The sequence below is a fragment of the Eubalaena glacialis genome, chromosome 17 (assembly GCF_028564815.1).
Source record: "Eubalaena glacialis isolate mEubGla1 chromosome 17, mEubGla1.1.hap2.+ XY, whole genome shotgun sequence".
In the NCBI taxonomy this organism is placed as follows: domain Eukaryota; kingdom Metazoa; phylum Chordata; class Mammalia; order Artiodactyla; family Balaenidae; genus Eubalaena; species Eubalaena glacialis.
Genome location: NC_083732.1, coordinates 86,828,178 through 86,844,460, shown reverse-complemented (window position 1 = coordinate 86,844,460; position 16,283 = coordinate 86,828,178). Strand labels below are relative to the sequence as shown.

At 51.8% G+C, this 16,283-nt stretch overlaps 1 protein-coding gene across 4 annotated transcripts in view; it reads right to left on the bottom strand.

Moving 5' to 3' along the window:
- Positions 1 to 16,283, bottom strand: part of DENND3 (DENN domain containing 3) — a 55,888-nt gene that overhangs the window by 10,309 nt on the left and 29,296 nt on the right. For all 4 annotated transcript variants that reach the window (XM_061171378.1, XM_061171380.1, XM_061171381.1 and 1 more), the window contains exons 14-19: positions 11,823 to 12,082; positions 10,528 to 10,698; positions 9,072 to 9,201; positions 6,412 to 6,519; positions 3,658 to 3,797; positions 406 to 566 (exon numbers count right to left, since the gene is read on the bottom strand). In XM_061171378.1, coding sequence (XP_061027361.1) covers positions 406 to 566; positions 3,658 to 3,797; positions 6,412 to 6,519; positions 9,072 to 9,201; positions 10,528 to 10,698; positions 11,823 to 12,082 — 970 coding nt within the window. The remainder of the gene's footprint in view (positions 1 to 405; positions 567 to 3,657; positions 3,798 to 6,411; positions 6,520 to 9,071; positions 9,202 to 10,527; positions 10,699 to 11,822; positions 12,083 to 16,283) is intronic.

The following is a 16,283-nucleotide window of genomic DNA, read 5'->3' as shown; positions in this document are numbered from 1 at the left end:
TGGACCCCCATCCAACATTGACCGGTGTCCTCATAAGAAGGGCACATTTGGACACGGGCACACAGGGGACTCCATGAGAAGACACGGGGTTAGGGTGATGGGTCTACAGGCCCAGATGGCAGGCGAACACCAGAGCCAAAGAACAGGCAAGGAAGGCTGGGTGCCAGCTGCTACAAGCACCCCACGCATGCTGGACTCGGTCTCCAGCAGAGGCCGCTTCTCTGCACCCATGATGACCACACCACACAGGAATGTCCCCGACTCACCTTCCAGACCCGCTCTGCTCCCCCTGCCCAGCCCAGGCCCTGCAGGCCATGGCCCACGGCCATGGGAACCCTTCCCTATGGGACCCCTGACCCGCGCAAGAGCCAGATGGCCCCTCCTCCCAGGGGAGCCCGGCCAGACCTGGGTGCCTGCGTTCTGTCCTGCACGACCAGACCCGTGACGCTGGAGCGGTGGTCCGTGAGCTGCTTGTTGCAGGACATGCTGTGGACGTTGATGATGTAGATGACCGAGTCCTCCGAGCCGACCCACACCTGGCTTTGCTCTGCCATCACCATGCAGTTCTGAGGGGGCCGAGGAGAGAGCAGGGGAGCAGTCAGTTCCCCATGTTCCCGGCAGTCGGTTCTGTCCTGTACGCTCACAGCCAGCGCTGAGCCGCCGCTCAGGGACCGACAGGCTTAGGGTCCTGCCGGCCTCTGGTCACGCTCTTGTCATTCGATCAACACATCATCTTGCTGTGTGTTCCTGTTTAAGGATGCCTCTGACCCTTGAACGACACAGGTTTGAACTGCATGGGTCCACATTTTCTCTGTAAAGCACATTCCAGCCTCTGGCACCTCAGCTCTATACTAGGGCACCATGTTAAACAGCAAAATCACGATAAAAAGCACAAAAATGTGAAGAACATGGCATTAAATAGGCCGTGAAAAGGACACCTGTCTACAGTTTGAGCTGAACCAAGAAGGCAGAGTCGCCTTGCTTGACCTCGGCTGGGAACATGCACACAGCTCCCATTTCTCCCTCCTCTGTAGACGTGCATGTCTGTGGAGAACCATGAAAGCGCCGTTAAGTATCTGCTCTGGAGCTACAAATAAATTTTAGCGGGTAGGTAAGTTTGCAAATATGAAATCTGCAAATAATGAGGACAGACTGTATAGTAGCAACAAACAAAATGCCAGTGCTCTTGCAGCTAAGAGAGCGCTCTCGGGGATTCCGGCTTAGCAAGGTCAATGCCAGTGATTATCTTTAGACTTTCTGAAATTAGAAATTAAGGACTAAAACACTGAAGAGTTATAAAAGCCACATAAACGTGTGAAACACAAATGCGTCTGCCTGTACATCTCAACCAACCCGATCACATCCCTAAAAAAGTGTTCCCTAAACGTTTCCTGAGCGGTGTCCGACTTTATCCATGATACGGGCAACATTTTACTGGTAACCGAACAAGGGTCTCAGATTGTCAGATCCAAGCAGATTTCAAAGAGCACAGTTACATCACCGTGGAGGGGCTGAGGCTAGATCTAATCCTGTATAATCAGTACCGCTGGTGCTTACTGTTTGTTACTTATCTTCGTCAGAAGAAAGAGCTCATAAAAATTGATAGCTTTAATTTTACCAACAAACATTCTTATAAGTTAGAAAAAGGTGCTACCTTGCTAATTTCAGAATTAATCATTTAAAAAAGCCCTTTCTTTTGAGGCATCTACCTGAGAATTGTTGTAACATTTTAGTAAAATGTCTTTCTTTAGTGGCCCAAAGATATCTTAGATAAACCACTTGGAACTTCAAATTTCAGAGGAGGCAGCATTTTCTAGAGATAATTGCCCCAGTTTCTGTCTTGTTGAAACAGTACAAAATATCCCTGTGAAACCAGTGGGAAGATATTTTCACATAATTGGATAACTTTCTGCTTTAATTAAATGTTACCTGGCCTAACTGGGGAGCAGTAGAGATTGATACAAAATGCAGCCATATGATTTTATTTTCACAAGGATTTTAAAAGTTATTCTATTATTAAACAGTCTTTGAAATGCTTGTAACTAAGAATCAACAGGAGAAAAATTAAATTTTAGAATAAGAGTGAAGTCCTTAATTTCTCCTCCTTGCTTTTCATTTCATCTAAAGCGTTATTAGACTTTTGTAATATTTTACTTTAATCTGTCTTGGATCCCGTTCCTTTATCATCTGAGGCTCATTATTTGAATGGGGGGGAAAATGGTTTAGCAACTTCTTTAGAATGATCCCGCACCCTCTTGGCAACATACATTTGAATTCACAGTATTTCTGTTTCACCCCAGTTTTGAAAGCATAGATTGTCACATTATCTTTAGATGGTGGAATGTGGCCATCAAAGTTGATGATACTAAGTAATGAGGAACACTTAGGTACGTAAACTTCACTACACCGTGCCTTTTGCATTAAACGTGAAAAAAGAAGTTTTGTGTTAAAGGAGTTGGCCTGAGGATTTTCCTAGCAAGAACCCCTTGGGACAATGGCTTCTTTTGTGCCCTCAGAGGGTCTTGAACAGGATGAAGCCCACCAAGGAGTAGGTGTGACAGCATTTTGAACAGTAGGGTGGTATCGCCAAAGATACCTGGAGTGCCGAGTTAAAAGGCAGCCCCACCGGAAAGAAACCACTGATCACCCCTCATCTGGAAACACAAATTCACACGATCCGTTCCAGGCGTGGAGGCCCTGGGGCACATGGCTGACATCACGTAGTACGGAAATAAGAAATGATTTTCAAAGGGCCGTGCAAGGCCTCGAGAAGTCTCCAAAAACCAGGGGGCTGATCCTGGTGGCACTGAGGGCTACAGACCTAAAACTTGACCTCGGGTTTGTAGGGGTGGGGTGAGGTTGTGTTTGCATGAATATAACTTTTTTTTTTTTTTTTTTTAATTTATTTTTGGCTGTGTTGGGTCTTCGCTGTGGTGCACGGGCTTCTCATTGCAGTGGCTTCTCTTGTTGAGGAGCATGGGCTCTAAGCGTGCGTGGGCTTCAGTAGTTGTGGCACGCAGGCTCAGTAGTTGTGGCTTGCGGGCTCTAGAGCGCAGGCTCAGTAGTTGTGGCGCACGGGCTTAGTTGCTCCGTGGCATGTGGGATCTTCCAGGACCAGGGCTTGAACCCGTGTCCCCTGCATTGGCAGGCGGATTCTTAACCCCTGGGCCACCAGGGAAGTCCCTTAACTTTCTTTTAATTAAATAAAGTTGACTAGGCTATCAGTCTAAAAGCTCAAAGAATTGAGGTTTCCCAACCACGAGATAACTATAATATCATGCAGATTTGACTTAAACGGTTCTTAGTTTTCAAACCCAAATGTGTTAAAATGATTCTAGTGTCTGCTTTCAGTGACTGACAATGTAAATGTGAGACTACCACACTGCCCTTTCCATGACTGAAATCCTGTTTTAGATTTCAGAGCGGGGGGTGGTTAAAGCCGTTATCTGCTCACTTAAAGAAGAACATTTAAGTGAAGGATGGAACAAGCTTACATTTTAAAACTCGAGATAAAAATCAAAGCCCTCCAACTTGCAGGATTCAGTGACGCCGTGGGATTCGTGTATCCCGCTGCCTATACAGGTGGGCGTGTTCAGTTTCCAAAATCACAAGTTAACCTGGAAGCTGACTGAGTACTGTGCGCGTTCGTTTACTCACCAGTTTAGAAGTGCCCACTTTAAAGCAGTGCTGGTGAACTGTCCAAGAGGAAGCATCAAATACGACCACCTTGCCTTCGTTCAGAGCGCACCATAATTTGGGGTGAGCATCCTCAACTTTTTCTGCTGGGTCAAGATGCCCTGAAGAGGAAAGCAACCCGAAACGGTGAAACCCTCTGCGGCACCAGCACGCGGTTCGTACACAACTCAGGTCCTGCCCGGCCCCTGCTCAGCCCCAGGCGCCACCCCGGGTGCCCAGGATCCAAAGGTGAGCACGGCCCAAGCTTCCGTGCCCCTCGGAGCTTCGAGTCTCGGGGACAAGCTGGCTCCAGCTAGAGAAACACGCAGACAGACGGAGCCCGGGGGTGGCTTCCCTGAGCCAGGATCTGGAGGAGGCCTGAGAATTCACTCGGGGGCAGCGTTTCAGGCAGAGGGAAGTGGGCGCAGGGACAGAGGAAGGAGGGAGCCTGTGGACACGTCCCCGAGGGCAGCTGGGCTCCCGCTGCCTCACGTCACCGCCAGCACGAGGCCTGGTCAGCGCTTTCCGTCTTGGCCATCCTGACGGCGTGAAGACTTTGGTTTTTCAGTTGTGGTTTATTTGCGTTTCCCTGATGCCGATGAGGCTGCTGGCTTTAGCTGGCCATCTGGATCTCCTCCGTGGTGGAGTGTTTATGTCTCCTGCCCATTTCTGAATCGGGCTGTCTCATTCTCCTTGACTTGTAGCCGTTCTTTAAATATCCCCAACTCGAGCCCCTTGTCGGTTCTCTCATCTTGTGAATATCCCTTTCCCAGTCTGCAACCACCACTTTCACTCGTTTGGAAGTTTCTTTTAAAAATCCTTAACTCACCAGTCTGTTCCTTTATGGCTAGTATTTTTTATATGCTATTTGTGAATTTTTTCCTTACCGTAAGGTCATGAATATCTTCTTCTATGTTATCGTCTCCAAGTTTCATTTGTTTATGTTTCTGCCTTTCACGTTTAGACTGTGAAGTGATGGCCGCGTGTGATCTGAGGTGTGGTTGAGCTTCATCTTCTCCACACGGATGCACAACATCCCAACGCCTTCTGTGATGGAGACCGTCTTTCCCCTCCCCTGCTCTGTAGCACCACCTCCGTCATAAGTGCAAGAAGTGTGAATCTGCCAGTCTTTCTGGGGTGTTCATGCCATTGGTCTCCTGGCCCCCTTGGGGGAGATCTGCCCACTGAGACACAGTCTTCAGTCCCCCAGAGACTGGGATGATCTGAAGCGGGGCTTGGTGCCCGGGGCCTGGCTCCCTTGACTCCCGGAATTCTTGGAGGGGTTGCCGCTTCTTGACGGGTGCGTCCTGACCCCTGGCTCGTCCCCCTCATCCCACATGGCTGGCCAAAGCTCTCTCGGCCACTGTTTCCAGTACCGGCAGACACCGCATGGGAAAAGGGGCCCCCCTGTTCTCCTTTGTTTTTTTATACTCTGTCCGGCCCTTCTAGATGTTCTCAGAGGGACGGGAACTAGCCCATGATGACGGGAAACCCAGGGTCTAGTCAGGCTTAATTTAAGGGAAACTAGTGTAGATCTAAGGACAGCTCTCTATTCAGATGCCATGATGAAAAGCGTCTTGGTCTGTGCTGTCACAGCCGAGTGACATCAACAGAGAGCCTCGACTGGATAAATGAAGTCTCCAGAGGGATGGGCTCGGCCGCTCTCTACTCTCTTTCATCTGAGATCTGTTGCTTTACTGGGTCTTCTGGACGTTCAGGGAAGAGAGAAACTCTCCTGCCGGGAGGCTGCTTTGCCACAGAAACTCAATTTGCCCATCGGAAACCGTGTGGAATGTAAACTCCTGGCTGTGGATTGCTGGACTGCCCCGCGAGGTCACGAACCTCGGAGGGTGAAGGACGGGGGTGCACGGACGCCGCCGCCGCTGCTGCCAACTCCTGATACGGACGGGCCGAACACGGGGCGACCGGACTCGAAGGCTCTCTTCTGCCCGGAACTGAGCTCCTTTGTTCCCAACACTATAACCTTGGAGCAACGCTCTGCTGCAACTCTCTGCAAGTCAGAATTAAGTAAAAGCATTTGGACAGTTGTACGCCTGTGACACAGGGTGGTCTTTGTTTACCCCCAGGCCCGGGCAGCGACCCTGTCTTCTTGCTGTCATCAGTCTGACGCAGCTCGTAGGGGCCTTGAAAGTCTGTGGGACCGTCCGACCACTCCAAGCAGGAAGAGCCGTGTTGTCAGATGTGCACATCAGCATAGGAGGTGCAGCCATCCCATCCCGGTGACAACGGGCTTGATCCGACCAAAGACAGAAGCACAGGGCCTTTATCCACCGGACATGAGGATGGCGAGGCCGGACGGGGACTCAGCCCCTCACGGCCCCGCACCAGCCTCCGAGTCCACAGAGAGGCCGCACCTCATTGCTCAGGGTTCCGCCCTCCAACAGTAGAAAACCACCTGGTCCCCGTCCACCCTCATCCTGCCACTGCCCTTCCACTTCAGCGCTGACCCTGACCACAAGTCTTAAGCTCTCAGGTTGTTCCAAACACAGCAGCGACATAAACAACAAGGTCCTACTGTACAGCACAGGGAGCTATATTCAATGTCCCGTGATAAACCATCATGGAAAAGAATATGAAAAAGAACGTATATATGTGTATAACTGCATCACTTTGCTGTACAGCAGACATTAACACAACACTGTAAATCAACTATACGTCAATAAAATTAAAAAAAAACAAAAAACCAGCAGCGACAAAGCAGGGAATGGTCTTCACCGGGGGTGTAGAGCAGGACATCGATGGCGCGTGGGAAGGTCTCTCCTGCGGAAGGGTTGATCTTGTGCTTCAGGGTTTCTGAGGTCGTCTTCGGAACTGCCATGGGCACTGAAATGCAGACACAAGGGGGATTAGTTCCCAGACTCGAGGAGACCCACGTTATCCAACAGCCTTGCACATTCTGCTTTCCTTAGGATATTAGCTCTGGGGTAAAACTTCATAATTTGTGAAGATGACGCTCTCTTTAAACTGGACATTAAGGTAAAGCCAAGCGTATCCGACCAGAGGGCATTTGCCAATGTCTCACATTGCTTTTTGTTTAGACACAGCTCTCGAGCTAAATGATCTGAACTCTGTCCACACTCAACCGTTACGTATGGTCTAGCCAAGAGAAGACTTTATACGTTTCTCCATAAATCTAACCCACGAGTGGTTTCTCACCCTTGTCACATAATGTGGCTGCCGTGGGTGCGTCCTGTGTGCTGTAGGACATTTAGCAGTATCCCTGGCCTCACCCAGTCAATGCCAGTAGCAACCTCCCCACTGCCACACACACACACACACACACACACACACACACACACACAAACCACAAATATCTCCAGTCACTGCCAAATGCCCCACCCCAGGGATGGGGTGCAGATTTCAGAAAGTTTCATTTTTAGACCTTCCATCACGAATGGACCATAAGCTATTAAGCCCAGGATCATGTATGGTTGCCTCATTACGCTTTACACAAGGGAAAACAGTTCTTGATTGGGAACAAGGGATCAGGGACACTGAACTTGGACCATCCCCCCTTTGCTGTATGGAATTAAGAGTGTCATTTGTTGGGTGCTGCCATGGTAACTTGTGTATGTTATTTCCAGAGGAGTGAGAAGGCTTTTCTGTAAACTCTTGACAAAGATTAGGCATGAGCTTGGAGTGGTTTAAACAGCTGAAGTGTAGTGTGTATTTGATTTTGTTCCTAATTAAGGGGGGGAAAAAAACCCAGCAATCGATGTCTGGTTCCAGGACTGTTGACAAGAGCGCCTCCAAATCACTCCAGCAACTGGAGCATCCTGTCTGCTCCCAGAGAGGGGGTTCCTCGGACCAGGAAGCTCCAGGGATCACACAGTTAGTGACAGACACAGCAAAGAGGAAAATGCACCAAGGGGAATCAACACATAACTGAGGCTTGTTTTCCCTAATTCTGGGATGACAGTTTAAACAACAGTGTCTTCCTGGCTGTATATACCCAAGAGGAATAAAACACATGTCCAAACAAAAACTTGTATGTGAATGTTCACAGCAGCACTATTCACGACAGCTAGGAAGTAGAAAAACTCAAATGGTCAATGGAGGATTGGATAAACTGTGCTGTATCCACAGAACAGAATACATGCAGCCACAAAAGGAATGAAGTAGTGACACCTGCCACTCGGGTGAACCCTGGAGCGTGATGCTACATGAAGGAAGCTAGACACACAGGACACATACCATATGAGTTCACTTAGAGGAAGTGCACAGGCTAGGCCAAAATGTGGCAAATCCACAGAGACAGAAAGGAGGTTAGTGGTTGCTTAGCAGGTGAGGGGTGGCTGCTATATGTATGGGGCTTATTACTGGGGTGATGAAAATGTTCCAAAACCCACTATGCTGACGACTGTACAACTCTGAATACACTCATACCCGTAAGGTGTGCACTGTAAAAAGGAATGGTATGTGAACTATATCTCAATAAAACTGTTACTTTTTTAAAAGTGCATACAGATAGAACTAGATGTCATCTTAAAAACATCCTACAACTTGTTCATCTGTGTTTCATGAATTAATTTCATGTTGTGGGTTTAATCTAGCACATGTGACTTCCGGCACATAGTAATGTTAATAGCGATAAGTAATCCTCTATTCTCTGCTTCTTTATGCAAAGCACAGGACAGTTGGTTTCAGGAGATCATTTAAAAGTTGAAACAAAATAGAAGTAGCTAAAATGATGCATAAAGCTATTCTTACCTATTTGCTATTTCCTAGACTTGAAAAATCTTCTAAAAATAAAAAATTGAGCTTACCACCAACCTCTGTATGGCTTCCAGAATGTGAGAGCCAGATTTAAAGCTACAGGCGGAGATCAGAGAATTGCTATGGGGGCAAACTGACCGAATCAAGAGAAAAAAGAGAGATGGCCATCGGGGGCCTCCACGTGCTCGTGCAGTGAGGTCCAGCAGCCAAGGGCAACCGGGCCCAGAGGTCCCTGCAGCTCTGCAGTGGGCGTGTGTCCGACTGCAGACCTCCAGCGACCACGATGGCAATTCCGTGAGTCACTCAACAGCCTTCCGCAAATTTCTGCTCTGCTTGAACTAGCCAGCAGCAATTCTGTTGCTGGCAGCTAAGATTCAGGACCAATACCATCTGGTGTAAAGTGGGCTCTAATAACCCAGACACTGAAACGATGAGGTGCCTCGATGTGTCCTTAGGAGCAGAGAGCTCCAAGGTATTATTAAGTGAGAAAAGGAAAGATGCAGAACAACGTGTGATATTCAAAAATGAAAAGTACAGAAGAAAAAAATTTGAGACATTTGGGATTGGTTCTAATTGATAAGACAAAAGTCAACCAGATAAAAATCACTTAAGACATAACTCAAGACACCATGGCTGCATTGAACACATGCTGATCTTACTTTCATTCTTCATCTTATCAAAGTAAGATAACTTGGAGGCCGCGTAGATGGCGCCAGGCGACTGCAGTGCACCGACGACGGCGTCCATCAGCAGGACGTGGGTCAGTGCCTGCTGGACGTACTGGGGGTCCTGTAGGAGGGACAGTCATCTCAGCACAGCTTCACTGAAATCATTTCACTCTAAGACTTTGTCACATCACATAAAACAACACTTTCAAAGATGTGTGTTTTTCAAAGCCACGTGAAGAGTTTAGATTTGGATTTGATGTCATGTAATCATGTCCTCTTAGTTGAGACAAACACTGGCTGTTTATACCAGGGGTCGCCAAACTTCTGTAAAGGGCCAGGTGCTGAACATTTTAGGGTCTGTGGGCCATGCAATCTCTGCCACGACGACTCAGCTCTGCCGTCAAGGGCAAAGGCAGCCGCAGACACTGTAAAGGAGAGGGCGGGATGTGAGCCCGTACGACTTTCCTTAGACGTCTGCCAGCCCACGGGCTTTGATGAGCCAGTGTGTGCTAAATAAACCAGTGGGTATAAAACCAAACAGTGAGCCCCAAAGTCATAGAATATTGGAACCTTAGGACCTGGTCCCCGCTTCCTGCTCCAAACAGAAACGCTCCTTCTGTTTCCATGACCTTGGGCTCCTCCAGTGACAGAACGTCCATCACAAACGGCAGCTCTCCCACCACTGAACATACGTTCTTCCTGACGCTTTCCACTGGGTGCCGCCCTCACCTGCATCTCCCTGAGGATCCGTGGGCACACCTCTCTAGAACCTTCTGAACTGCTCCCTCATGGGAGTTCCCTATTCGTACTCTTCGCCCACTTTGTTGTGGGTTTTCCTGTCTCATCTTGCCATTTAGACAAGACAAATATCTCCCCCGCACCGTGTGTCCTCATGTCTTACCTCCGTCCATGGTACCCTTCATGACTAGGAAGTCTTAATTTGGTGTGATCAAAGCCATCAGTTTGGCCCAAAGTAAATGAAGGTACAGAAGTCCCTAGGATATAAATGTAACCCTATGGAAGGAATCTAACACCTCCCCCCAACCAAAACGCTAATCCTCTGAAGGGGAAATATGAAGAGCTGCTTAGAGCAGGGTGTGGCCGGACCACCCAGCTCAGACCTGCCGGAGTCCAGCCCCCGACGCTCCCCTCCCTGGGATGTCACCCGGGGCAGGGGGCAGTGCAGAGCGGTCACTCCCACAGTCCACCCACACCACCCTGCCGGCCCTTGCGTTTGCCCCCAGGGCATCCCCCAAGACCCCAGGGCTTTGCACTGGGTCGCGTGCACCACAGCATCCTTAATGCCTTCTGATGAGACCTCATCTAATTCAATGGATCCCGCGCCCAGGCCCAGGCCCAGGCCCCAGTCCCACCTGGCTTTATGCTGAGCATTATTATAGAGACATGAGCCTTGGGTGAGAATAAAAAGGCAGCCCGGGCCCCAGACCTTGTGGTCGTCGGCCAGCTTCTTCCCAGCCCACATCTCCTTCACCATCAGGTGCCACAGGTCACACTCTGTTTTAAGATTAGCTTCAAAGACTTCTTTCTTGGACACCATTTTGATTTTTAAAGTGGGAATTCTCAGGAGCAGAAAAGCTACTGTGGTGCTTCTGACTTCCTGCAGAGGGAAAAAGAGGCAAGTAAATGAAATGACACCCTCAGGGACCCTGGAGTCAATAAGAAATACATTTAGGGGTGGCGGTCTGCACACACTGAGGGGACCCACTGGGCACTGGCTGACATCCCCACGTGAAGGCAGAGTCCTTGGGGCTGGCCTGGGGCTGGGGCTGCCCGGGGGGAGGTCCAGCAGGACCCAACAAGGCCCTGAAGTACCCGGAGCCTGGTGCCGGGGGTGGGGTGAATAGGGGCTCCTCCAGATGATCTGTTCTCAGAAACGGGTGACAGGGAGTCAGGGTCACGGCGGTGTCTGGAGCTCAGCAAGCCTTCCTGGTGGGTCTAAGTGTGACCTGTCAGCCACACGTCGACAGAGACACACCGGTGGACTCGTCCACAGCGTTTAAAGGTGCTTCATTCTTTCACCTCCTTAAATCTCTGTCTCTGGACTTCTGGGAGGAAGCCCATCAAAGCAGGCTTGGGGGGAAAACTGAAGGAACCAGTGAGAAGGTGCGTCCACTGGCCCAGCCTTAAGCATGGGCCACAGGGGAGTTCTCATGCCTCTTCTGTCTCTGGGAATATGCAGTAACTGGATTAACACATCTAACACGCCGCTTATAAATTTAGGAAATAAACCTGGGAAAATAAAGGTAAGCCATGAGTCACGATCTCAATCCAGATTCCCTTAGTGGGGGAGATGACATTTCAAGTTGTTATAAAATGAACAGCGTGGGCCAGCCAGGAACCTGAGCAGGAAGCGTGAGATGGAACAGCTCACAGGGGCTGGCCCACGGCCGTTTCTCAGTAAAGCAACTTCTGTGCTTCTCCTACATTGTCGAATCAGGTCAGCGAAAGGACAAGCCTGCGTTGCTTCTTGCTCTTCCCCCAAATACAAGTCAGCTGAATAGAGAATCAGCTGTCGGTGCACTTACTGCTCTGAACACATCACCCACTTCATCTATTCAGTCCTCACATCACTCCTATTCGGAGGGTGCATCCTTATTCCCACTTTACAGGTGAGCAAACTGAGGCACAAACCATGAGTGGCTTGTGACGGGCCCACGGCTGGCAGAGCCCGGTGGGCTGCTGCACCTCCCAAGCCCAGGTGGCTTCCAGAGCTGCCCTCACCTCTATGTTTCTGAAGGTGGAAATCTCCACGTAGCCCGGCCTCCCCTCAGTGAGGAGGAACAGGCGCTTCTGGGTCATGGCGATCTTGCCCACACCGCGATTTGTTTTGACGGAGCTTGACAGCTTATACACACACTCATTTTTGTCCAGCTGTTCCATCACCGAAAAAGGCAGGTTGACCTCTTGGGCCTCTGCTTCTGCCTCCTTCCAGCAGCTGTAGAAATCTTTGAATGTTTCTGGGTCAATCTGTTTCTGGTGTCCTTAGTTTTATAAAGAAAAAAAAAAAAGACTCTTACAGCCACGTACACAGGTGCCTCAAGAATGATTGCTTTACAATCAGGAAGCAGCACATTACCCGCAGGAGATAGCAGGTGGCGCCAGCACCTAAGTCTACCTGGATGGAAACCACCTGGAAAGCGTCCCCTCCTTCCCCAGCTTCCCCAGGTGCCCAGGTGGGCACTTGATCTGGGCTGAGCCCATTGCCCTCTCCAGCCCCTACCTAACCAGGTAGTCACAGTCACTCCTAGGGCACCAGGTAGGGACACTGGGACAAAGTCCTGTGTCACCTCTAGAGCTGGTGGCAGCCATCTTGGGGACAGTCCCAGGGTGAAGCTAATGCTGAAGAGACCAGATCCTTGGTGACATTCCCACACCACTGGATCAAGCCTTACCTGAAGCCAGATTTATCTCAGTACTCTTTGGGTATGTGCGCAAATAAATTATTATTTGTAACCGTGATGATCTTAGTTGATGCAGCAACCTTCCCAAATGTCCAATATTCAGGGGCTCTGGAGTCAGAGAGAGACCCAAGTCCGAAGCCCAGCTTCACTACTGTTTAGCAGTGTGACCACAGGCCAGCTGTGGAACGAACCTGCTTCCCTGTCTGTAACATGGAGCTGGAACCACCCCCAACTCCCACTCAGCTGCTAAGAAGTCCGGCCCATTCTAATATCGATGTTTCCCTGTGTCTGGCTCCTGCATCCTCCATTCTGCATCCTCCATTCTGTATCCTGGATCTGTCTGCCCTCCGTCCTCAGAGGCCCCTTCATATCCTGCACAGGAAGAAGCTCCTAAGTGGCCTCCCGCCTTCTAAGCTGCCCCCGCTGGCGGCCTGCTTCACTCCACGCCTAGAATGAGGTTCCTCGTATTCACCAGGCCCAGATTCCTCCAGGATTGGGGCCCTCCTCCCCTTCGCACTCCTGCATCCCAGCACAATGACAAGCATGTTGTTACGTGCCTCTGCACACGCTGGTCTGGAGTGCTCGGACCAGAAAACTCCTACCCATCCTTCAAGACCCAGATAAAATGGCCCATGGGCAGCCTTCCTGGACAAGGGGCCCACTAAGCTGATGCGCTCTTCCCTCACGGCATCTAACAATGCTTGCTGTGCTCTACCCTCTATACAGGCCCAACTGCCCTGGGCAGCTTGGTCCTAGATCAGGAGACTGAGGACTGGAGAGGAAAGCCCTGCCGGCGGGTGGGCAGGTGCCAGGCACACGGCCCCACCGACGCTGTGCCTTCGTGGGTCTGCCTTTCCCACTGGGGGCCTGCTCAGGACGCAGGAACCTCCCCGTCCCAGCCTGGCTGGAGGCCAGATCTAAGTGGTCAAGAAAGGTTGTGAAAGCTCGGCTCTGGTTCCCTAACACCTGCCAGGTAACGGTTTCCTGGGGAATTCGATGTCACGGCCACAACTGAGTCTGGCCTCATCCCCACACAGTGCAGGGGCAGGAGTATTCAGGCAAAAATCTCCCAGGTGGCAGGATTCTGAGCTGATTCTCCTCTGGCTCACCTGTGTTTTTCTAATTGCTTTACAACAGTGGTCTACTACTTACAAATTTGTTTAACGTCCTTGGATCCAAACAGAATCACACCACGGTGGGGTATCTCTATATACTTGGGTCGTTTTTAGAAAGTAAGTTACTGGGGGACTTCCCTGGCGGTCCAGTGGTTAGACTTTGCCTTCCAGGGCGGGGGGTGTGGGTTCAGTCCCTGGTCGTGGAGCTAAGATCCCACATGCCCTGCGGCCAAAAAACCAAAACAAAATAGAAGCAATATTGTAACAAATTCACTGAAGACTTTAAACATGGTCCACATCAAAAAAATCTTAAAAAAAAAGAAAGTCACTGAAAAAAATGAAGCACAAGGGCCGGTGGGCGGGTGCCCAGGCAGTCGGGCCCGGGGGTCCCTGTGCTGGGCAGGGAGGCACCAAGAGGGCAGGCGGGTGGTGCCCCTGACCCCATGAAACGGTTCTCATCCCGCTTCCATTTTGGAAAGGCTACTTACTCCATGTAGCTGGCTCTGACTGGGGCACCTCCATCTACACCTCCTGGTGGTTCTGAATGATTATGTTTTTAATCAGAAGCACTTGGCTATTTTAAGTGGACGACAAGGAAGAGGATGTTTAGTCTACGCAGCCAAGGAAAAGCCCAAGAATCAGGAGAGCGAGAGAGGGGAGTTGGGGAGAACCACAAAGCCATTACTTAATGAAAGTTGGAGCCAAAGATGCTGGGACGTGGAGCCTGGAGCCAAGAGACCCGTCCCTTCTGTCATTAGGACAAATGCTCCCACCATCTGGGTCCCTGCAGAGTGCCGGGGCCAAGCGGAGCGAAGCGCAGGTCCCCAGAACCGGAAACGGCTTCCTCTTGTGGGCAGACGGGAGGTGGGCTCGCGGGCTTTGAGAGCCGGGGTGAAGGGCACCAGAGAGGCCAGGGACCCCCACGCAGGCCTGTGGACGCCACCCCTGCCAGGGCCGCAACACAGCTGGATGGTGCACATCCACGGCACTCACACAGCAATAGCCACCGTGCACACGAGGGGCCACCACGCACATCCACAGCCACGAGGACAGAACACGCATTCTTCATTCGTCTCCAATTCTGCACAAAAATGCCAACTGTTCATCTCTGCCCCTCACCCGCACTCCAACACAACCCCTCCAGCTCATCTTACGGGGGAGGCAGCGTCACCGGATCCCCGAGCTCCCGTGGGCCACGCTGAAGGCCACACACAGCTGACTCCCCGCCCTGGGGCCAGGTCGTGAGGGCCCTGAACCTCGAATACCAGACTCCAACTGTGTTCTTATGCTACATCCGTTTATTCTATGATGGTGACCTTCGGCTTTGACCTAATCCTCTTTTTATTAGCACATACGCGTCCGTCAGGCAGAAACGTACATTGGATGCTGCACGACAACGGTGCACGTATCCCAGAATCAAGGCCAACGATGACCTGCTTGCAATGCGAATGGAGCCAAAGTGACAACAGGGCCATCAATGGCACTGTCACCGTGGTCATCTGAGGATGCCCTCCCGGGTGTCCTTTCACGTCCCTGTAAGTCTGGGGCTGCTGGACGGCACCCACGTGTCCAGCTGCAAGCCACACTGTCCGGCTCCCGTGGGACACGCTTCTGGCCAAGGAGAGGTGAGAGCTGGGGGGGACAGGCCCTCTTCTCCCAGGAAAAGAGTGCTGCCCAGGCCATCGGCCCCCCAGGCTGCGCAACAACGGGCTGGGCTGGGGGGAGAGGAAGGAGCCAGCTGCACGTCCAGACACCTCGTCACACGAGAACAGCACCCCCGGGGGGATTACGCCGCAGTACTTCAGGCCCTGCAGCTGGCCTGGTGCTCATATCCTTGTGTCCTCGCGAGGGCCCCGCGCAGGAAGGGGGGGGCAGGGCCTCCTCTAAGAGCGCTGAGCCCTGCGGCGCCTGCGCCCCACCTCCTGGCGGCCTGGGTGCTGCTGGTTGGCCCCGCGAGAACCTCTGCCCCCGGCGGACTCAGTGCATCCCCCGCTGCCCTGCCCACGCAAGTCTCCTGGGCAGCACCAGTCGCCCACAGATGCCCAGGGAGACGAGCCTGGCCGGCCAAGACGGGCCACTTCTCCGCGGCCGACATAAGGTGACACCATGCAGAGGGCCCCGTGGGCGCTGGGCCGGCTGCACCCCCATCAGACTGACGGAGGGACCGTGAACAAGCGGCCCCATCCCTCCACCGGGGGGAAGGCGGCGCGCGTGGGTACAGAGAGGCCGGGCAACTCGACGGGAGCCGCGTAACGAGGAAGGACGTCCCGCACCTGTTACCAGCAAAGCACGGCCTTTCCAGAGGGCACAGGGGCTCCCGCACAGGACACGGAAGGAGATCCGACCCGACGGAAAAGCGGGCCAGGCTGTGCCACGCAGCTCCAAGGAGAGAGGCCCGGACGCCCCGAGCACAGGCGCCAACGCTCAGAGCGAGGCCACTTCGCTCACCAAACCGCAGAACACTTCAGACGACCGCACCCCACGCTGCCCAGGAGGTGGGGCTGGGCAGCTCCCCGTGCTACAGCCCCACCTTGAGGGACCTGCTGTGGGGATGGCAGCTCCCACCCGACGGGGCTGCTTGCACCATCCTAGAGAAAGCCATCCACGCCCTGGGGGCAGGCTGCGAGCCTCACTCGTCAGCATCGGCACAGGCGGACACGACCAAG